The sequence below is a fragment of the Monodon monoceros genome, unplaced genomic scaffold, assembly GCF_005190385.1.
Source record: "Monodon monoceros isolate NGI ecotype Baffin Bay Population unplaced genomic scaffold, NGI_Narwhal_1 Super_Scaffold_19, whole genome shotgun sequence".
NCBI lineage: Eukaryota > Metazoa > Chordata > Mammalia > Artiodactyla > Monodontidae > Monodon > Monodon monoceros.
In genome coordinates, this window is record NW_021703775.1 from 43,251,787 (window position 1) to 43,275,115 (window position 23,329).

At 48.2% G+C, this 23,329-nt stretch overlaps 1 protein-coding gene across 5 annotated transcripts in view; it reads right to left on the minus strand.

Annotated features, from left to right (window-relative positions):
- SPTBN1 (spectrin beta, non-erythrocytic 1) overlaps window positions 1-23,329 on the minus strand; it is a 195,706-nt gene that overhangs the window by 52,674 nt on the left and 119,703 nt on the right. For all 5 annotated transcript variants that reach the window (XM_029231553.1, XM_029231555.1, XM_029231554.1 and 2 more), the window contains 3 exons: window positions 16,052-16,203; window positions 4,585-4,758; window positions 719-810 (listed from right to left, as the gene is read on the minus strand). In XM_029231553.1, coding sequence (XP_029087386.1) covers window positions 719-810; window positions 4,585-4,758; window positions 16,052-16,203 — 418 coding nt within the window. The remainder of the gene's footprint in view (window positions 1-718; window positions 811-4,584; window positions 4,759-16,051; window positions 16,204-23,329) is intronic.

The following is a 23,329-nucleotide window of genomic DNA, read 5'->3' on the forward strand; positions in this document are numbered from 1 at the left end:
CCCGCAGTCAATCAGCTACTCTACACCACATTGATTATTAATAACTTTCTACCTGTGGTTGATTAAAAGTTCATTCCTAACCTGATCCCCTTACTAAGCCTTACACTCTTCATGGTTTCCATAGTTACCACTGACTGATCACGTCCATTACAGTTACAGCTGTCCTCCAAGTAGTCCTGACTTGGTGCAAAATTAACCTGGTACAAAACCAATTCTCAGTACCTAGGAGCTCCGACAGTTTCAGTGAGCAATAAGCCAGATGCAATTCTCTAAAAAATATCTTGACTGAAATTTCAATGAAAGAATAAAAGAGAGGGAAACTGAGATAATGTACAAAGACCACCCACCCTTAAGTTTACTGCACAGAGCTTCCCAAAGCAACAGAAATTAAAGAGAGGAGAAAACCCACAACTTTTTACAAGTATCATGGATGAGATTCTTAAACGTGGTTTCAGGGTTTTCAAATTCAAGATTAACTTCTCTCTGGAACTTCCTTCATAAGCAGAGGGAAACTGACTGTGCAAATGACAGGTCCAGGATAGAAATCAACTCCTGTTCTGAGAGCTAGCTGAATCGCCAGTGCATCAACTGCTTGCGAGTCAACAAGACGTCTCAGTGAAGTGGTGGAAAAGATACTCGTCAACACCATGTAAGTGATGACTCTGGTAGAACGTAGTCCTGGGAGAAGCAGCCCCTAACCCCCTGAGCCTGTGCTCACCCAGCTGTCTTCATCTGGCACCACAACAGCAATGCATCCTTGGCAGATTTCTTCTCTTTGTTGTCTTCAGTTTCCACGCTGATATCCTGGATCTAAGATTTACAAAGGAATATTAGACCAATAGATGCGTTAGCTTCCTAATGAGAGCCACAGAAGAACAGGTCTGCATATACATAAAGAGTAAACTTTAGACCAACACCTAGCCCTGCTGACTGCCTACTCCAAGGGTCAATGAGAACTGCTTTCTGAAGCCAGGGTTCACTTCTTAGAAACACCAACCAGAACTAGGTTCTCTACTTTGCACAAAGATAAGACTGAAGTGAAGACTAGTTACCTGCCTGACTTCCAAGAACCGATTAGGGGTCATTTCTACCCCCAACATAGCCCGTCCTCTCCAACTACAAGCTAGAACGGTGGTTCATACGGTACGCCTTGAACCTCAGCAGACTCTAGAAAAATGCCGTTTGTTTTCTCACAACCAAAGATTTTTTTTACACCAGGGTGAGTGAGTCCTTTGTTGATGAGGACAGCGCGTGCACCATTTCCTGAAAACGGACCCAAACCCTCAGAGAAAGAGTGCCCTTAAACGCTGTGCTTCCATGGTCTGAATGCTTGTCTCCCACACCCGCACCAATTCTTATGCTGAAATCCTAAGCCCCACAGGTGATGGTGTTAAGAGGTAGGGCCTTTGGGAGATGCTTAAGTTATGAGGGTAGAGCCCTCATAAATGGGATTTGTGCCTTATAAAAAGAGGCTCCAGAGAGATCCCTAGCGCCTTCTACCATGTGAGGACTCAATGAGAAGTATGCAACCCGGAAGAGGGCCCTCACCTGACCATGCTAGCACCCCGATCTCAGACTTACAGCCTCCAGAACCGTAAGCAATAAATTTCTACTGTATGGAAGCCACCCAATCCGTGGTGCTTTGTTTTAGCAGCCTGAATGGACTAAGAGAGCCTGTATTCATCAGCTTCTCAGGCCGCTGATTCTCAACAGGACACAGAGCCTCGTCTACTGGCACCAAAGTCAGACTCTCTGGGTCCGAATCCAGGCTCCCCCACCTATCGCGTGTCCTTGGGCGAGTTCCTCGGCTTCCCCTCTGAGGGGTGGCTATCTCGTGCTGTACACTTGAACAAATGCAAAGTACGAAGGGCTGGGCTCTTAGTAAGGATCCATACATGTCAGCTCTTTGGATCACGGGCTGCCTACCAGTTACGTGATTTTAAACAAATGCTCTAAATACCCCTTTGCCTTTAGTTCCTTGATTATGATGATAAAATGTGGGATGGAGCCAGGGGAAAGGGTGTTGGCCTCTCTTTCAGCTCTAACCATTCCAAGCTTCCCTGTCCTGGCCCCTGTCAAAGGTCTTTCCATTTAATCTAGAAACACGTCCCAGAATTCTTTTTAAGAGAAAGTGGTAGGAGGAGGATAAAATACATACATGTAAGATTAAAAAGTTAGAAACTTTCAACTAGGAAAAACACCTAGAAATTGAAATAATTACACTTCTAAAAAAAATTCTCCATTTTTAACTGTTGTAAGTGAAGTCTGAGCTTGCATAAACTCCAAAGAGTGTGTAAGAATAACCTTCGCTCAAGGAGTAAGACACAGACTCACCAGGAAAGGCAGGTGGAATTTTACACATTAACCCCCATCAGCTTTCCTATGCCTCAGTGTGAAGGGAATCTGTTTCCAGACTTGTTCTTTCAGAAACAATATCTACCCTTCTGAAATGAAGACAGCTCCCTATGTGGATGGACCAGGCAAACTCGACGACTTTCATTCCAGTTTCTCACACCATCTTTTACTCTCTTTTAAGGGAAAGCGGCATAAAACCTGTCATCATTGGTATTTAATGCACACCTGCTACACATATCAGGGCAGGCCACGTCTTGGGGACTCTGGACACACACACACACACGAAATGTAAGACAAGGTTGCACATTCAGGAGCTGGGGGGCGGTGGGGAGAGAGATCTTTGTAGATACATGGGATGCTTCACAGAGGACGCAGAATGTGAGCTGCGCCTTGGCCGGTGCAGAATCAATACATGTTTGTGGAGCGGGGGATGATTTGATAAAACTGCTGTGGGAGGCGGGGTCATGTCAGACACCAACACTGCAGGCCATGCAGTGACATCAGCCTCAAAGGAAAGGGAGAAACTACGTATCAGCATTTACAGGTTCAAGCACAGAAAAAGGCAAGCTGGCAGGAAGCTAATTAGTCAATGATGCAACCCAATTCATGCCGAGAATCCTGGAAAGGGCCGTGTGTGCCAGCTCCCCGTCATGGGCACAAGACCCGCTGTCAAGAGAGGCCACTGTCAGGACACCCTTCCACGCTCTGATTACTACAGGCCAAAGGCAAGAGAAATAGGACTTTTTACTCTACAGAACTGAGGCGATGCTCCAGGAGAGTCCTGTTGGCCTAAGGCCCAGAGCAATAGTTAGTGAACGCAACGGTATTCACTCTGTTTTCAAATAATTCAGGAACTAAATGACAGAAACCTGCAGAAGGGTTCTGTTTGCAAAATAAAGTCACTGATTGTTGCAATTAAATCTCCACTAACGATGTCACTCACCTTCACAGTGGTGCCCAGCCTCAGACCTATTTAATTAGAAGCGCTGGAGCTGGGACCAGAGAAACTGAATGAGTAAACGGCTTTCCCAAGGCAGGTCCAGGCTTAGGAACCCCCCATGCAGGGAGTGTCTCTGTACAGCTCTGGTTTGGTCCCCTACCCCCTCCCTCCTCCCACATACCCACCCAGACCACTAAGCTAGAGCTGCCCGATCCCGAGGGGAGCAGAAGGAAAACGATTGGTTAGAGGTTGATTTCAGCGTTTTAGTAAGAATACAAAGAGAGCTATAATTTGATTTCTGACATGGCCCTTTGTTGGTGAGATTTTTATTTACCTAGGGAAAAAAAAAATCAATCAAACTTCATCAAAGGGGCTTAACAGGAAGGGAAGATACAGAGAACACAGCCACGGTGGAGACAGGACTGTTCGGACTTTTGTTTGCAGAGTAACCTGACGCTATGGTAAGAAGTGTTTCCTGAATTTCAGATTTTGACTGAAAAGCAGGAGCACGAAGCAACAGCCCGGAGAAAGAACCAGGAATCAGGCCGGAGGTGCTTCACAGACAAGAAAGGCTGCGCTCTCTTCCAAGGGGTCGGAAGCACGCGCAGCAGCCCTGACTGGCTGTGTGATCCCTGGCAAGGCTCCTCCCTTCCCTCATAAAGTGAAGGAACTGGACAAAATGACCTTGAGTGGACCTTCTGGCTTAGAGTATTTCTATACTTAGAACCTTGCGCTCGGGTATAACAAACCCATAAAATCGTCACCAAGTCAAACAAGCATAAGGCTTTTTTGCACATCCCCCCTGAAAACTGCTTCCTCACATCCGAAGGAGAAGGAGAAGGTGAAAACAGAGCCCACACATGTGTCATGCTAAGCAGCTTCGCCTAAAGATGCTCTATGATGCATGCCACAACCTGGCGAAGTTCAGACAGCCCGGTGGTAGGAACCTAGCATCGACCGCATGCTTACACCTCTGCTCCTGAGAGCTGGGCAGCAGACACCAGATGTTTACAGTAGGTGTCGGTGAAGTGGTGGGCCGAGACGCAGCCCCGGAAACCCTCTTATTTGCCAGGAGAGTCAAGATTTTCAGGGGCTGGCAGAACTGAAGGAGGATATGGTTAGCTGCCACATGGCTACAGGGCAGCCAAAGGTGACCCGCCGCTCTGCACACCTGACTCTGAGACGACATTTCAACCTGCTCTTCCTGGTCCCTCTGGAATGGGGAGGCCAGTTTCACAGGGATGCTCACACCCAGGAGGGAGGCCGAATCGCCGGGCCAAGTCCCTTACCTGGAAGCGCAGGATGATGGTCCAGATAAGGCCGAGGGTCAGCCGGTGGTTCCCATCCACGATGTCGTGGGACCCCATGTTCTCAAGATGGACTCTCTGCTCCTTCAGGAACTGAAGGGCCTTGTCCACGTTCTCCAGACAGTGGATGCGCATTCGTCCCTTGGTGGGTTTAGGCTAAAACAGATGAGCAGAAGGTGGAAACAGATCATCCAAGAGGGCAGAAACCGGCTCAGAACTACAGCCCAGAAAGTGCACACGTGCCCATTCATGCAGCGCTTTCCGACCCATACCAAAACGTTAAAAAAAAAACGTGCTCATTCAGTCCAAGGACAGAGTTTACCTAACAGCCTTAGAAAAGTTTACTTAAGGGATGGTAACCGATCACTCTTCAGAGGTTTTTGTTTAATCACGGAAGTGACACAATTTACAAATGAGCACAGAAGCTGGAAGCTTAGAGAAAAAGGAACCCAATTTTCATAAAGAATTTCAGAGCTACTACTGCCACCCATATAATTTTTGCAGATGCACAGCAAAACACCTCTGAGGATTTTCTAGCTGCTTTAAACGTAAAAACAGGCTTGCCACCTGCTGGTTCGGGTTGTTTCCCAAGGTTGGCTCAAAATGAAAAAGGGGGGACACTCCACCAAATCCGCAGAATTTTCAAGTGCTGGTTTTGTGAGGATGATGGAGGGGGGTTGAGTAAAAGGGTGTGACTTACTGGAAAGAAAGGATAAAGTAAGAAAAATGTGAGAGTAGTCTAATTTGACTACCTCAAATGTCTATTCCTTTTAATCAGTTATATCTAAATCAAAAAAAGGCGTTTTCAAGGTGAGCATTTTAAATAAACAAAGCAATAGGTAAAGATACACACACACACACACACTCGAAATTTTCAACAGGTCTCTATCATCTCCTGTGTCAAGAACAAGCTCATGCCTCCATCGCCCGCCTCCATCCTTCCCACCCTCCTCGCTATCGCCCGTTACTCCCCCTTCTAGCTAAGGGTGCACCTCAGGCTGATCTCATTACTCCACAAAGCTGCCACCAGGTTGCCCACATCCCCCTGGCCAGAAGATGAACCTGGCCTGGCTGCCATCCTACCTCCTCAGCCAACTCACTGTAACCCACCCACCTTTCAAGGTTCAGGTTAAGGCACATCTTTCCTTCTAGGAGTCATTTCCAACCATTCCAGTTCTCACAGGTCTCCCCTTCCCCCCCAAACCTATACATCTGTGGTCTCTGTCTGGACCACAGAGTTCAGGAACTAATCACATATCTTATATTTTTGCTGTTATTTCGTATGTGTTGCTCTTATTACTTCCAACTTGACTACTGGCTTGAGAGCAGGGATAATGCTTTATACTCCTGCTGTATTCTCGGTGGCCTCTGGTTCGGTTCAGAGCCCAAGGCCTACATGGAGTGACCTGAACGCCCACAGATGGACTGGGCAGCGGTGTGTGCTATGAGCCGGCCTCACAGAGGAGAGGCAGCCAGGTGCGCAGCAACCTGAGCACACGCAGGTGTGGGCGGCAGCCAGTCCTACGGTAAGGTCTTGCCTGCTTCCCACTTTACCCTCTGTAGCTGAGATCCTCAGTTAAGTGCTAGATGGAAAACATTTAAAGAGAAGATAACTTGGCTAACAAGTGACCACTTTAAGTACCCAGTCTCAGATTACGTTATTTTTTTTCTTGACTTTCTCTTCTACAAGAAAGGACTGGCAAGCATACAGGAATGTGCCTTGACCCCGAGGAAATAAGATTATGGCCAGAGGCCTTACCACAAGTGGCAGATTTTTTCAAATAATAGCAATGGAGAAAGAAATGTCTCTAAAAGTCAAGCTTTTCACGCTCCAGTCGGCCCTCCGTACCCGCGGCAAGTCCTGGAACCAATCCCTCTTCGGGCATCAAGGGAAGTCTGCACTATAAGAGTTTACTTACAACCTCCCCCAACCCCCACCTCCCCGCAAAAAGGCATCGTCTTTCAGAAACGTCACAACTAATACATTTCAGGTATGTCAGAAATGCTAGGATTTGTTATTCGTGTTAGGTCAAGTGATAACATTACATCAAAATCAAGCAATATGGCGAGGTAAGAAAAAGGCCAGATATTTAAAAGAGAAAGCGGTGGACTCCATCGAAGATTCCGTGAGCGACTGTGTAGATACAGTCTGAGGCCGACACTGGAGCCCCCTTCTTCCAAGGCGCGCCCAGCACCCTCCTCCCATGGGTCCCCTCCTAACAGGGGAGCTGGTCCTGATGGAGGCGGGTGTGCCCAGAGCCCTCGGGGGAGAAGTCCCCAGACTTGGCACCTGGTTCTCGCGGGCCAGCTTTCGGTTCTCATTTTCTCTGGATCGGCGGTCATTTCTTGAGGTTGACAAAGTGACCACCCACAGCGGTTCCTTCTTCTTGTGTCCAGGTGGCTCCTGCTGAAACTCTGTTCAGAGTCGAGGGGTGGGGATTAACTGCCTCTAAGGGAGCATGTGAATTCTGGGGCAGGGGCTCCTGACATTTCTCATTGCTCTACAGAGGCTTCTTCCTCTCGTCTCTTTAATGCCTATGCCCTGACCAGCGAGCCTGTGACCAAACAGTGTGTGTCAGGCACCATACGCCCAGGACCGCAGAGCAACAGGGATGGAAGCGTTCTCCTAATGGCAGCAGGTATCTGCGAGGCCAGAAAAGGTTATGTCCTAACTGAGTGTGAGAGGAACAGTGTGGATGGAATTTAGAATTGGTGAAGTTAATTCAAGTACCAGGACCCACAAAAGAGAGGCCACCCCAGTGGCTCGGCCCACGTCACAAACCTAAGTCAGACTGCCCTTGAGGGAAACAGCTGTCAAGGAGCCCCAACACACACCCATCACAGTCCTCCAGCTCACCGCGCCCCAGAAAACAGGACCCGCTCGCCTCCTAAGGAAACCTCCAACCTCCTAGCCAGTCACGCCCTGTTCCCGCGCTGCCCCTTTTCTAACCTCTCACCCCCAATCCCTAGGGAAGCATGCTCCACCACTTGGAGCACGCCTCTGTCCACGGACTGTGTCCCCTTGAATAAAGGACATCAAACTCTTTACTAAATTGTTTAGCTCTGTCATCGGACAGAAAGGCCTGAGCAACAGGAGAACAAGGAATAGGCTGGGGGCTGCCAGGACCTTCCCAGGTTGCAGCACGCATAACTCTACAGTTGGTCCTCGTAGACTTTATCTTGAAAAACTCAACTTCAAACGCACGTGAGACACCGCTCAAGCCTCTGTTCTCTCGTTACAAAATCCCAGCTGACTGTGTGTTCGTTTCCACGTGAGTATGGGGTGCAAGGGTGTGGGAGGGGGAGGGCTGTAAGAGGGGTCCAAACGCTGTCCTGCAGGCTGGAAAAGCCCAACGCCACGTGGCAGGGGCGCCGTGCTGATGCTGACTGGCCATGCCAGGTGGGATCTGAGGATGGTTCACCCCAGACCTGGACACAACGTAAGTCCCCTCCAGCACCAGCCATCAGAAACGCTAGTGCATGGGAACACAAAGGAAGGAACTAAAATAAAAACGGCAGAGAAACATCTCTGGGTAAATGATCAGACTTCTCAAATGGTTAAAAAACAAACCTCACCAATTTCCAAAAGTCAGAGGAAATGGCCAACTTTCAGGAGACCCCCTCACCCCACTTGGGTTTTTTTTGCAATTCTCCCAAAAATCAAACCAAGATTTGGGGGGATGATACTCTGCTCTTCTCCCCCTAAAGTTTTTTTTATTTTTAATTTTCCTACTGCTCCTGGCCTTTATATCTTTGAAAACATAAAACGTGAACAAACTGGACCTCTGTATATACTTTTGTTGGGCAATTCAGTGTAGAAGATGATGTTAATGTTAAAATGCCCACATTTAAGTTACAATTTCCCCACTTTCTAGCAAATCAGTGCCTTACTTCTCAAATGTCTGTTTATCCATAACATGGAGATAATATGAATAATTATCTCAAAGGGCCGCTACATAAATGAAATGGTGAACTAATGATTATGGTGTTCTCAAACCCACAAAGTGTGTCTACCAACAGGGGTGCCTCAAGGATTTTCCTCCCAACGATTCTACTTAAAAGAGGGGGCTCCGCCTCTCCATGCCACTTGGGCTTCAAACTGTTTAGAAATCACACACCTCTCTGTTAGACAACAGGAAATGTTCAGGGTCTAGACAGAACTCTCCCACTGAGAGGCAGAGAAGTTGGTATACGTCAGCTGACAGGCAAATTTAATACCAGAAGGGAATGTGCCCCCAAATAATGGTAATGATATTACTCTTCTAATCCTGACACCCCAAATTAAACTCTGGACAGAAATAAAAGGAAAAGGTGGTAGAGAAAACTTATGACTGGCTGGTGCCTGGAGGGAGGGGAGATCGGACGAGAGAGCGGAGAGGATGTGAAAACACCCAAACCTCAACACTTAAGGCCTCTATACACAGTAAGACCTCTATGACTCAGAGCTTACTAGGAAACAAGGCTGGAAAGCATGATTTACAGAGATATTTTAAATATTACTGTTATGCCGTGCAGCTAGTAATTCAAACTAGGCTAAATGTTGTGCAGTGAAAGTTGCGTCACTGCCTCACCATACCTCTCTCTCTCTGTTTTTCAAACACTTTCCCACACTTCATCTCAATTGAAGCTCACTCATCTTCGGCGGCATATTAACCCCTTTTTAAGCCAAAAGAATAAGCCAGACGTGGCGTGATTAGATGATGTACGGGCAGCACAAGGAGGGGGAGTAAGAATCAAGACTAAAACTCAAGAATACCAACTCCTGGAACTCATGTTGTATCTGCTTCAGAGAGGGCTTCCGAAGTGTTTTAACGCACGGTACCTCGGCAAGTTTAGGGGGCAATCACTACAGGGAATCTATTTTAGAAGGGTTAATGACTGCACAGAACTATATACACTGAAACACACTGGGTCATATAAACGGCAAAACTCCCAAGATCTAAAAATTCTTAGCTGCCATTTCCTGTGCCACTATGTTAACCTGTTAGGTGGTTTACATTTAATCCTCACACTAACACCGCACAGCAATAATTATTATAATTCTTGTCATTTTGCAGATGAGAACATGCCGGTTTAGAGGGGTGAGGTGATGGCGCACGGCTGGTTGGTGTGCGGTGAGCCGGGATTCCAGAGCGCGTCCTCTTCCTGCTACACCGGGAACCGAGGGCAGTACACACACGTCTACGTGAAAGGAAATTACGAGGCGGGGTTCCCATCTGGCAGACAGTTTTCCCTTTTTTTTAAAAGAGCTATTTTTATTTTACTCAACTTCCATCTTCTCAAGAGGAAGAAGAGATAACAATGGAGAGAACTGAACACAGTGCAACTGGGGGAGGGGTGCATCGCTCAGGGATAAACACAAGCCACGCCCCAAGAGTGGCTCGCTCTGCCAAGAAAAGGAACCTTCCCTGTCTCGTCTCCATGAATTATTGTCAAGTTCCTAGTGCCACACAGGTCCGTTCCCATGGTAACATGCGCTTTTCTGTCCTCTGGGTCCTTTCTGATGGGGCAGTTTGAGATGCCACTTAGGAGGCAAAGATCAATACCAGACTCGTGTGCAACTCAAGCAAGGGGGGCTCTGCAGGCGTGGGCTCCTCTGAGGAAATGCCAATTTTTACGGATCCTCCTTCAAATCAATCTAACAAGTGTCCCTGCTCTTCCGCACCAGGGCCTGTGTTTTGCGGGTGCTTTTCCTGTTTCCCCTTCCCAAGGTCCCTTCTAGTCCCAAATCTTTATCAACCACAGCTCTAACCCATCTGGGCCTTACTCCAGACCCATCTTCTTTCCAACTCCAAAGGAGGAGTGGGAATTACAGGGCTAACTAACCAGCCTCCAGAAACTGACAATATAATCCTGACTGCTTATTAGAGCAGCTAGTCCAAGCCCTGCCCCTGAGAAGCGGTGTGGTCCTGGGCAAATTCGCCAAGTGGGCCCAAGGCCCTTAGAAAGGAAGGAGGGAGCTGGATGCTGCCCCCCCCCCCCCCCCCCCCCCATGGCTCTGCCCCGACTGTCACTCAGCCTGGAGTCTGGATCGATTACACGCTGTGGGGCATCAGCATTTGCAGAACTGTGGAGTACTCACGATGGCAGGCTTTTTGTCAGAGTCTAGAGATGGAAAAAAAAAAGCAAATGTTTCCTGGAGCCATTTCTAGCCTCCTTGAATAGAAGAGGAAGACATAAGGGAGGATTCCTGGCAGGGTATTTTGGGGGGACCCTGGGGAGCTGGGCCACTCTTCTACCCTGGTAAGCCCCACTCCTTCTTATTTTCTTCATGGGTATCCAAAGCCACCCTGAAGCCACCTGGAGCAACAGCTCTCCAAGGGTTGCAGGGTAGACAGAACACCAATCCTGGGAATTGGGAGAGGCCGATTGCCACATGCCAGCTGGATGGCCTTGATGGCCTACAGGACCTATGAAATAAAGGGATCTAACTTAGTGGCCACTAAAGTCCCTTCCAGCTATGAAATACAACCTATGTGTGGGAGGGTGAAAGACTCACTAGCATGCAAGGTGAATTCTAAAGTGCCTCCTGATCTCTCGTTTAGGTGAAGAAGAAATAGAGAAAAGACACTACTGGTCTCAGTATATCAGAGCAATGGATACTTGCTTATATTTTTGCCTTTTAATCAAAAATCAGTGTTTGCTACACACACACCATACACACACACACACACACGCCTCTACTTAATACAGAGGGTAGGATGGGACAGGAATTTGGGATTTGGGGATAGGAACTCCAAAATCTCCTCTGATACAACAGCCAAACTCATTTCACATTATGTCCCCAAACACCTCCCTACACATCACACTTTGAGCTTTAAGAATAGTATAAACGATTCCTGCCCAATTAAAATTAAACAGGAAACAACATACTTTGTTCCATTAATTCCTGCCCGTCTCCTTCCTGGTTGGGACCCACCCCCAAGGAGAATCTTCTCCTTTAGCAGGGCTCAATGAGAAAGGAGGGGACCAACAGACAGGAGAGTAGGCTGCAGTCCAAGTTATATTCCTCAGTAGTGATACTGGCCTTGGGCGAGGCCCTGGTCACTCACTGCCTGTTTCTCCTATAAAGCGTACGTTGTCCCCTTGATTAGACTGTGAGAACTAAACACATTATGCGTGTGACAGAAAACACTAAAAGTGACTGACCATTATCACTCCTTCCAAAAACAAACTCCAATTCAGCCAGGATGCTTTCCCTACACCTGTTCCCTCCTGCCACTCCTCCCCAAGCGCTCTCTTCACTCTTCCTCACGGCTGACACGCGGTCCCTCCTTGACACCCCATCCAGAAGGCCTGTTTCCCCTTCTGAACTCTAGGGCTTTGGGGCCATTCATTCAGTACTTTATCACATGGTATTACTATTACCTGTTACTATTAATTCACTTTTAGTATTTGTGCAACTAGACCTGAATTTAACAGGGGCATTCTTCTGTGTCTGGTTGTTTAGAACAAAAGCAAATTCTCCCACACAAGAGACATTACAAACAACAGGAAGGTTCTGTGGCCAGTCCATAAAACACCGTTTCTACAACAATACATGCCAGCATGTTCTCCTAACAAAGGCTCTATGTAAAACGCACTCAGGGTAGTTCAACGTAGTAAATACTTAAGGCTTAGCAAATCTCATGGTAAATCTATCTTCTCCACCTAGCTCAGCCTGTTTTGGAATTAACGGTGGTAAAAAAAAATAAATAAAAATTAAAAACAAAATCCTCTTTTTGTTGCACTGTCTTCTTTGAGACTGATTAACAGAATAAGACGACAGAATATCAGGAAAACATTAAGCAACCCAAAATCAGTGATACCTGCTATTGGAAATGGCAGGGGCTGGGGGGAGGGCAGAAATGTTCAGAAAACCTTGTTCTCGCGGTCAGAGGCGAGGGCTCGGTCTGGCAGGAGCAAGGCAGGAAACTGTCTTATTCAGAACCATCCTTCATGCTGAGGCCCACGGAGGGAAGGGGGCAGGTACTGGCCAACTTCGAACCTGGATGAGGAGCCGTGGGCTGCACTTCACCCCCGAAGTCCAGAGGCCCTACTCCCTGCAAATGTCAGTGGGTTGCGCAGGACAAACCTTTACCCCTCAAGTCCCGTTTCTCATCTGGCCCTGGGACCTAGGACCAATGACAAAGTGACCAGCACAGTGACTGCTTTTACCTGGTCAGTTGCTGTTGTAAAGGGTAGTCTATATTCTTTCTTCTTCTTTTTTTTTTTTTGCAGTATGCGGGCCTCTCACTGTTGTGGCCTCTCCCATTGCGGAGCACAGGCTCCGGATGCGCAGGATCAGTGGGCATGGCTCACATGCCCAGCCGCTCCGCGGCATGTGGGATCTCCCCGGACCGGGGCACGAACCCGCGTCCCCTGCATCGGCAGGCGGACTCTCAACCACTGCGCCACCAGGGAAGCCCCCGGTCTATATTCTTTATGGAACTTTAAAGCAAGACATTTATGAACTTATAGTACATGGTAATTTCAGAGTAACACATTGGAAAGGAAAGGTTTTCTTTGTTATCAACCCAATCCCGATTAGCAGCAGCTTCCGGGTTCAGCCAAAGAGTTTCCTCACTGCTCCAGGATCTGACATACCTTGCGGCAAAGAGAGCGACAACTTCCGGACACAGATCCCGCCCAAGTCAGGACCAGACGTGAGGATTCCTGCCCGCTCATGTTCCCCAGTACATTGGAATCAAGTGCCTTGATAACCCAAAATGCCTACCCAAAACCTGCTCAAATCTAACTCAAATTTTATTAAGCCGAAATGCAGGGTGGGGTTAGGGTGGAATGCTCTGGATCATTAAGCTAATGTATTTCTTTGAACTTCACTCAGTAAAAATAAGACAAATTTCCCCCTCTGTAAAGAGGGATGAGCTGGCTCCAAGAATCTATTAATAAAATAAATTTAGATACTGCAGTCCCTCAAACATTTATCTACTACCTACTGTCAAGCTGGTGGTAAATGCTGGCGCTGAAATGCCGACGGAGACATGGCTCCAGATGGAGTGCAAATGTTTATGTGACCCAGGGCTTTGGATCACTGGTGCAGAAAGCCCAGCGCTGACTGAACGTTATCTGATGACACAACCGTTTAGCTGTGGACATTAATTTACCCAGGCCTGGAAGCTCTAGCAACCTCATTTGTTTTGGAATCTGAAGATGCAAGAATCCTTTGGGGCAAGCCCTCATGGATGGATGTCCTCTCCTGCATGGAGGGTCTCTTAACGTTGAGTCCCTGGCAGCCTCTGCAGCCAACAGCAGAGCGTGGTCTGTGTCCCTTCCAGAAGGCTCCATGAACCAAATAAACCACGGGGCCAAAGAGGCCGAAAATCTTCAGTACAAATGAACAAGAGCTGTAGCTCATTCTGTCTATGGTATCCTTACTTTTGGAATAAGAAAGATTAATCAGACTGCCCAAACTATAGTCACAAGTTGGCTGTGAGGAAAGGATAATAAAAGAAGTCAAGGCTCTTGGGGTTTTACAAAGTGGTAAGTCATGGCTAAACACAGCTTCTGCCACTGACTGCCTGAGAGGACGGAGATGGCAGCCCTCTCATGTTTCTCCATCTCTACTCTCCCAGGCCTCTGGGTCACTGCAAAAAAAAAAAAAAAATATATATATATATATATATATATATATATATATATATAAATATAAATATATAGACCGCTGGCAGCAAATAAACAGAGGAGTGGGAGGTATCTGCAAACAACCAAGAATTATGCTTTGCTGGTTGCTTTTTTTCTCCCTAATGTTTTTGCTGCCTTTTCCAGAATAAAGGGCAAAGGGTCTGATCCCGTTTATTATGTGGACATTATCAAGGACACAATCTCCTTGGTATGAAAGAATTACGGACCTTCCAGGGTGAACAATTTACTCCCCACAGCCCTGAAGACGGGACCCTGTTGGGACAAAAATTAATGTTCAAACTAATTTCTAGTTTCAGGTGACCTTTAATGATTTTTTTTTTAATCTACTTTCAAAACATCATTCAAAAAAAAAATCAACAGACAATCATACTAGGTTAAACATTAAAAGGGAAAAAAATGTGGGGCGGTTGAGAAAGTCTGGTTACCAAAATTGTATTTAAAGATGAATATCACAATAATTTTGGCCTAGACTCACGTCAAAAAACAAACCAAAATGACCGGCCCTCCCCATGTGGACCCACTGCTCCCACTTCCACCTTACAAACCGCCTTCAGGGAAGCATCACAGTCATGGAGGCAGAAGCCTCCTTTGTTTATCCAGTGTGTCTAGCTTGACCCACAACCTCTCAAGAAAACGAGGCAACAAAACGTGCACGCTCAGGGAACAAAGAGCACGTGGACAAAAGGCACTGAGGATGAGACGGGGCTTCACTGTCTCTTAGAGGAGGCTGTTCTTGAACGGAGGGGCAGGGAAAGGGAAACCTGACTGTTCTTACCCGGGTTCAAAGGGGCCATTCTGTCTGTGGGCTAATGACAGGACAGGGTACAACTGCAGCCCCTTGCCTGTGGTCAGAGGTGTGTGGGTCGGTCTGCATGCAGACCCACCGCGGTTGTCAAGTTACAGGGTGGAGCTCGAGTTAAAAGTAAGGCTTTCTGGCAGCCCTGCCAACCACCAGCATCATGTTTTCCTGGTGATGTCACTGCAGATGTGGGCTCGATCCCTGGGCGTCAGCCTGCCTTTGGCTGGGCCCGCACCAGCACCTATGGAACTGCCTGTGCTCTGGCAGAAGACAGCACCCATTTCCACACCAAGGCGAGACAAAACCTGTTGGGTCAGTTACAATGACTGGTTTAAGATTCCTCAGTTTAAGGTCCATAGACAAAAGTCACATCAGAGACAGCCACGGCAGCTCTGGGAAACAGAATGGGGAGAACAGTTTCACTGGAGGCTGACAACTCCCCCGCCCAAAAAGGCTCGGAGGAATTCATCAAAGCTCCAAGTTTCCAAGGAGACACAGCACCAGCCCCTCCCCTCCACCCTCAAAACAAAAAGTGTGCACGGAAGAAACCAAAAATACACCAGGGACCACCGAAGTCAGTTCCTGCCACCTTAAAACAGCAGCTCAGATTTTCCAGAGAATCAGTAAGACACAAATTTAAAATTATTCCGTGATCTCAAGGGATACAGGTACACCCTGGAGCTAGCACCCAAGGCTGGCCCTTAAATTTCCAGCACCGTGCCCTGTTCAACAGGGGACACCAGCCAAGATCTTTCCGACCAAAGGTAGTGACCTTGCAAATAACCAGAATGAAGCCGCTTCATTACATACACTTCAGGAAAATCACCCAGACTCAGAATGTCACCCTGGAGCTTCCCCCAGCGTACTCATCTCACTTATCAAGAGTCTCCTCCTCAAAAATATCAACCATTAACTGCAGAAATCAACAGGAGACAGGTCCACACGTGATTTTTCAAGAAAACATTTTCCCGCCTACAGCGCCCCACACTTCACATCCCCTCTTACCAGTCTCTCTCCGGAGAGGACCTCCAGCAGCTTGATGAGCATCCGTCCATCCCGGAGGTCAGTGTACAGGTCTGTGATCCGGCAGGACACCCGGGCGAGGTGGGAGTTGACCCACTTGGTGAAGGTCTTCTTCTGCACGGCTTCACGTTCATCTGCAAGCAGAGGAGAGCTCGCTTTACCACCAACCACAGCCTGGGCAGTGGTGGGTGTGTGCCAGCGGGGGCATGAGACCCTGGCCAAAGGAAGAAGAGCAGAAGTCAACTGTAATGAGCCTTAGCTCCTCTAAAGCACGGTCAACAACTCGCGAACAGAGGAACCATACAATCCCTGAACACTGGAGCCCCTAAGCATAACCACCAGCAGAGCCTCCTTTGCTCACACTCATCTCATTTCCTCCCACCTCTGCTGAAGAGGCAACACGACGGAGAAGGTCACGGTGGGGTCCTTTGTAGCCCTGCCCGATAGTATAATACTTGACTGGTAAAGTTTCTAACGTGGGTGTCAGCTATTATTCCTCCCCAGTGTGGGGGACGCACACAGTACACAGAAGGACCTGGGGCAGAAGAGCTCAGGAGACAGCCAGAAATTGCTTCCCTCAGGTACAAAGGATCAGGCAACACCTGACGAGATAAATTCACTCATGACCTTGATCTGCTGAGTGGGATGTTCAGTGAACAGCAGAGAAAATGGTGGGCAGCGTAGCAGAGTACAAGGAGACCTGGCCAGGCACCGGGAGAGCAGGGCCTGGGCCTGAGGTTGAGGTTTCGTCAAAAACGTGCTGAGACACTGGGCTCAGTATCCCCTTTCCGTAAAGTGAGTGGACGACTATCATCTCCAAACTTCAACCGTTCCTTGAAAAGGCAACTGCTGGTTTATGGTCCAAAGTGGGGTAGCTGCACGTCTAAATCATCCAGGAAACAGTATTAAGTTTTCCAAGCCTCAGTGATCAAGTTCTGTCCAATTCAAAGCACAAAACTCTAGACACACGTGCCTAGAACCGGCCCTTCACATTTCACACAAACAGGCTTCCCATCTTCTTGCCTCTGCAGAATGTTCTAAATGCAGGCTGTTGAAGGTCTTCGACAGGGATCCACCGAACGTGCCCTGGACCCACCGACTCACACTCCCTGACTGTCCTCTACTGAGCTACCCTTCGGTCACATACTCACCCCACTTCCAGTTCCATCAGCATAAATCTGTCCTAAAAAGGACCCAAGGCTTCCTCCTTTCAGCGTTAGGCCCAAACCCACCAAGATGTTTATGCGCCAATCTACAAAAAAGGGAGCAGACTCCAACAACTTTTTGTGTATTTCAGCATCACTGAGGGACAGCTAAAAAGCCACCCTTGCTGATGGGGCACGAACTTGGTGGCCTGGGTGTACTGGGTTCCCAGGCTGGCCAGGGTATCCTGGGAACGTCTGCCTGGAAGGCTCTGCTGAGGCCTCCACCCACCACAGGGAGGGAATGAGGCAGAGGCAACAAGAGATGAGCCTTTACTGCTGCCAACCTGGCAGGTGAGGCCACCGGGCCACCTGCCAAGACGGCTGCCCACCTTCGAAGCCAGCAGCTCCTCCTGGCCCAGCCTTCCCCTGAGGGAACAGCCCGCCAGAGGGAAAGAGGGCCTTGCCTCGCAACAAAGGCCAACTGAAAGCAAGGGATCAGAAAGGGCAGGATAGGGGGAACAAGGAAAAAGGCAGTGAGGGGCACAGCGCAGACTGAAAAATGACCTGCACCAATAACATCATGATCGGTCGCAGAGAAAAGATCCCATGCATTATTCATCACACAATCATCATGATGGACAGTAACTTTATGACAGCGACACAGAAGCTGTATTTTTTGGCCGAAGGTTGGCTGTTTTGAAAGAGCAGGTCCAGAGCAGAGTACACAGACACATGAAGCCTCTCCTAGGGACATGTCACAGATGGCAAGTAACTCGAGGTTGAGGTGCATTTAGGGTCAACTAATTTTTTTCTAAATTATAATATCTTTTATGTGCTACACAGTTGGAAATGTCTCTAATAAAGCCCTTGATGGGTATCCTAGGTTGTTATTAAAGGGTCTGGGGCTCCAAATCACTACCACACCCAGCCTATCACCGGAACAAGGTCAAAATGAAAACCTGCTTGGATTAAGTTATTTCTAAATAAACAAGTACCAGATGTGTCCCCAGTCAACTGTCACTGCTTCGGGTGAATCTCACATTATGGCAACAGCCCCGGCTTCTTTCAGGTTCTGAATTAACAGGTTCCTTTACGAGGAGATTCGAGGATCTCCTCCTAAAGACAGTGCGCTCCCACAGCACCCTGTCCTGAAGAGCTGGAGGCTAACTCCAACCCTCCTCCCCATGAAGACGCAAGCAAACAAAGAGGTTACGGGGCGGAGCAGAGGGAACTGAGTGGAAATAGGACAGGCTGAGGATCTGTGAGGGGACGGCTCCCCAAGGCTGCTGGGGTCCTCAGAACCTCCTGGAAGAAGGGAGGAAAGAACAGAAGGAAGAGAAGTTCAAAACTAAACTTAAACAAGGAATGAGAGCTTGCTCTCCTGCTCTGCCCAGCTCTCTACTCTGCCCCCGGCCTCAGGAGCAGGCTCCAGGTAGCGTGAGCATGCTAGAAAAATCACGGAGGGCTCAAGTTCCTAGGGCTTACTGGAAAAGGCATGGAAGATTCCATCCAGGGACTGGACCAGAATCAACACCCTTACGACACACAAGGGGCAGGAAACGGGCTCAGCCGAGAGACACAAAGCCCAGCCAACTCAACGTGTCCTCTTACAATGGAGCACTTGGTGAACAACAAACACTTTTGAAACCGGAAGGAGGGAAAGGGAGGGAAAAAACCTACCCAGCGGGCCAGCTGAGGATGAGGCTGCCTGCCCTTGGGGACTCTGTCCTTTGTTCCACCCTTCCTGGGAAGGCGCAGTGACATCACCCCTGCACTCCCAACCCAGTGAGGCCAGGCCAGACGCCTGCCCGAGGAGCTGGAGGCCCCTGACGCAGACAATGGAAGACAGTCCAGAGGCATGCTCCCAACTTCAAGCTGCTGTCACTGTGCCCGAGCTACGTGAGGAGGTGGTGGGAGCAGCTGCGGGAAGAGCACCCACTTCTAGTTCTACAAGTGTGAGCAGCTCTGGGAGCCCTTACAAGCTCCACGTGATCCGGTTATTTAGACCAGTGGTTCCCAACTGGGGGCAATTCTGCTCCCCAGGGGACACTGGGCAATGTCTGGAGACATTTTTGATTGATTGTCACAAGTCGGGGGCAGGTGCCCCTGGCACATAGTGGGTAGGAGCCAGGGATGCTGCTAAACACCCGAAAGAGCAAAGGGCGGCCCCTACAACAAAGGGTTATCCAGCCCCAAATGTCAGCAGTGCCTGCGCTGGGTTGGGAAACCCTGGTTGAGACATTCTGGGCTTATACCAACTGGAGTTGACATCAGGACACCCGAGTTGGGGTACTGTTCATTCATTACTCCCTACGCCTGCATCAAAGGCTTTTTGATCCGGATGGTGTGCTAGTGGGCTGACGGCAGCAGAAAGCTCCCTGCCCTCAGGCCCACTCAATTCCACAAAGAGCTGGCTCCTTCCTTGCAAGGCAGAAGGACAACCGCAGGGGTGGGCTCAGTGTGACACGGGCGTTTCTGTCCCCCGTGCCATCTCTGTCCTCCTTTTCCCTTTCAGGGCCTTGTAGTGCTGTTAATCAAGCCAAAGCATGCCCGCATCTCCCCGAGAATTCACCTGGATGAGTCTGATGCTGTGGCAGGTTCCCACCCGTCTCTGCCCCAAACTCAGCAGTGGTGCCTCCAAGGAACAGGGACCCCACAGCTGCTCCCTGTGCGCACCCTTCAGCTGTACTTGCCCCTCTCCCCCACATGATACTTATGTGGAGGGACTCACCTAAAGCTTGCTCTGGCGTTCAATGCGAGGACGTCGAAGCGCCCGGCGTGTTGTAAGTCTCATACCTTGGTTCCCTCTCCCTTTCCCCAGCAAAGCAGCCCTTTCAACAACTCAAACTGTTCAAGAAACTTACGAGGGATCATGGAATCATATCATCTCAGGGTGGAACAAGGCTTTACAAGTCATCGGAATCAACTTTCTTTCAAAAGCAAAACCTCCCTTCTACTGGACCAGCTATTTTAAAATTCCAAAAAAGGAGGGGGGGAACTGTGTGTGTACACAGCAGGAGGTTAATAGTTGTATAGAAAGAAAACGACTTGTTCTTCCTTATTAAAATGATAATAGCACACACAGCGTACTTGCTACGTCCCTGGTACTGATCCGTGTGCTTTACACTCCTAACTACTCCATTAGTTAGGATCTGTTAACTCTCCAGGGCAGGCTAGCTCCAAAGCCCAGGTTCTCAGTCACTATGCAATAATGTCTCTACCACAACATTAAAAAAAAAAAAAAAGTTTCAATGACACAACATATAGAATCACCCGTCTTTATTTTGTGAGAGGGCCCACTCCATCACTGGGTAGCTCCAATTGTTGGGACGCTGTCTCCATCGAGACGAGATCTGGCTCTGTGGCCTGCCGAGGAAGCTTGCTCCACCTTTGAAGCTACAGAGAATAGGTCTCCTCACTCCTCCACGTAAAGGCCTTCAGGCGTGAACACTCCTCACCGACCCCTCTTTGCACGACTGTCACAATGTGGTGGGCAGCGTGGAATCCAAGATGGTACCTGAAGACACAGCCACCTCTTGGGGGCCTACTGATACAAGCCTACCTACCGCACACCTAACCGATACAAGCCAGGACTTGCGGCAGCCGTAGCAGCAGCAGTCCGGAGGCAACAAAAGTGGGGAACCACGTGAGGAAAGGGCAAAAAGAACCCAGAAGCCCTCTGTGGGAGGGAGCCTGGGGAGGCAGTCTGTGTGTCAGTGCAGGGGTGGTAGTCAGGAAGGGCTCTTAAAGCAGCTCTCAAAAATAAGTTTGCCAGAACCACAATTTCTACCAGAATGTCCGTGGAACCCCAAGAACCTAGGAACCAGAGCGGTTCCAAGTGTGAAGATCCAGCCAATGAAGTCTTCTTAGCTCCACAGCCTCAGACATGAACTAGCCAACCACCTGGTCAACGAGGACCACCGGGAAGCAAACAAGAAACCCAACCTTGAATGGGTGACAACATCTGCGTTGGCTTCTCCTTGGAAGGACTGAATTATAAATGGCTTTCTATTATGGTGCTCCTTCCCGAAAACAGAATTTTACAAGATGATGTGCCTGCAATGCACCATCATGCATCTGAAGAGCAACTTACACTTTCTCAAAGCTCACTAGATCTGCACACCAACCCCATCAGGGAGGTGGGACACCAGTGCGACCTCCAGCAGAGCCCAAGGCTTAGTGAGCAGTGACACTGGGAGTGCTGGTTGGATGTCTTTGGGTGTTGTTCTGTCTCTTCCACTGTTTAGGTTAAGCAGGATTAGGATCCTTTCCTCTGAGTATCTAGACTCACTGCCTTTTGTTTGTGACACATAACTTGAAATTTTCAGAAGACGTCTTACAGAAAGAGGAGGAGATATTCAGAACAGAGAACCGCACTTGCTTAGTGTCAACCAAAGGGCTGTGAATATCCTCTCCATCCTCCCCTTCTAGAAGCACATAATCAACTTCCTTTCTTTTTAGGGAATGACTATGATCAATATTGGAAGGCTGGAACACTTCAAAACTTCCTTACTCTGGAGAATTGGCTGTAACTGGAAAAATGAACATTGTGTTAGCATGAGTTAAGCTACAGGATATAGAAATAGCGCTGATGAACAGAAGGGCATTGCGTTATGGAAATGATTGTACAGTATCTTTCTGCAACACCCTCTGTACAGAATGCTAAACATAACCACATTCACCATATGCCACAGCTCCAGCTATGGAAAGGGACGGGGGCCAGGGATGAAGAAAGGCCTGAAGGCATGCAACCATCTCTGGATGGAAAATAAGGGAAATACAGAAACGGGAACTGACCAATGACCCCATTTATTATTCCCTCAAAGACTGAATTTATACCTGGCGGAAGAGAGCAAATCTCTCTTCTACTTTTCAAACAGTCTGAACCTGCTGACATAACCCAATAATGTTTTCTATCAGGATCTTCCTCAATTGTGCTAAGGTAAATGGCCTATCTTAAGTAAGGGCTGGCAATCCCTTACTTTTTTATCCACATAAACACATAGCTAAATTAGGTACAGAGTTGGGTTCATAGAAGGAAAGGAGGTACAAGGATGGAAGCGGAAAAGACATCAAAAGGAGATGACAAAGCAAGTGTCCCATGAACACATCCCCACAAGTGGCTTTTTAAATCAACAATATTCCAACATTTTACAGAGTGCATGCTGCATGCAGAACTCTCTATGTAAGACAAGCTCTCCTGCACTCAATGAACTAGAAGTCTAGCTGGGGAAACTTTCTACATGGAAAGTTAAAGAAATAACAAAAGATATTACAAAGCAGTACAGGATTAGGTGCCAAGAGAATGATTTCAACAATGTATTTTTGGGTGTTTGGAAGAAAAAAACTCACTACAATTAGGATGGTTTCAGGTCCCGTCCTCCAACAGTTACTAAAATCCCCGGCCTTGTGCCTTTCCCATTCTTACTCTGCTTAAACATCACTGCCATAGTCGTCTTCCCCCAAACAGTGGTTTTTCAAAGTTATACCACTGAACCAATACCTTCAAAGGACCCCAGCCATCTACAAGAGGGTCCAAATCTGAGCCTGGTGTTCAAGGTTCCTCAGCAGCCTCCTCCAGGGCACCTGCTTCGTCTGGGATCTTCCCTGACACCCACCCACCTCTGTGTTCCAATCCAACCCAACAGATCTTCTTATTCATCGTGTTCTCAACTCTCACCTTGCACATTCCTTCTTCCCACCTTTGCTTACACCATTCTCCTAACCTGGAACGTACTGTACTTGCTCTTCTTTCGCCCTTCTTTTAAGACCCAGGCCAAGAGTTGTTCTTCCAAGAGGATTTCACTTGGTGGAATGAGGTCTCTGTCCCTCTAATCTTTTTATTATGTATCCTGTGTCCTATCTCCTCAGCTAGCCTGTAACTGCCTCCAATTCTATATCCATTTAGGGTCTCAGCATGTGCCTGGGGACTGTGGGGCGGGGGGCGGGTGCACAACACAACACACGTTTGTTGAATGAATAAACAAACCTCCAGTGCCCAACAAACAGGCTCTCAATAAGTCTTGCTGCTGATGGTGGCCCCCACTGTTAACGCAGAAAGACATTTTCCAAATCACAGAGACAGGCCCTAAGCAGTTAAATGTTATCACTGCAT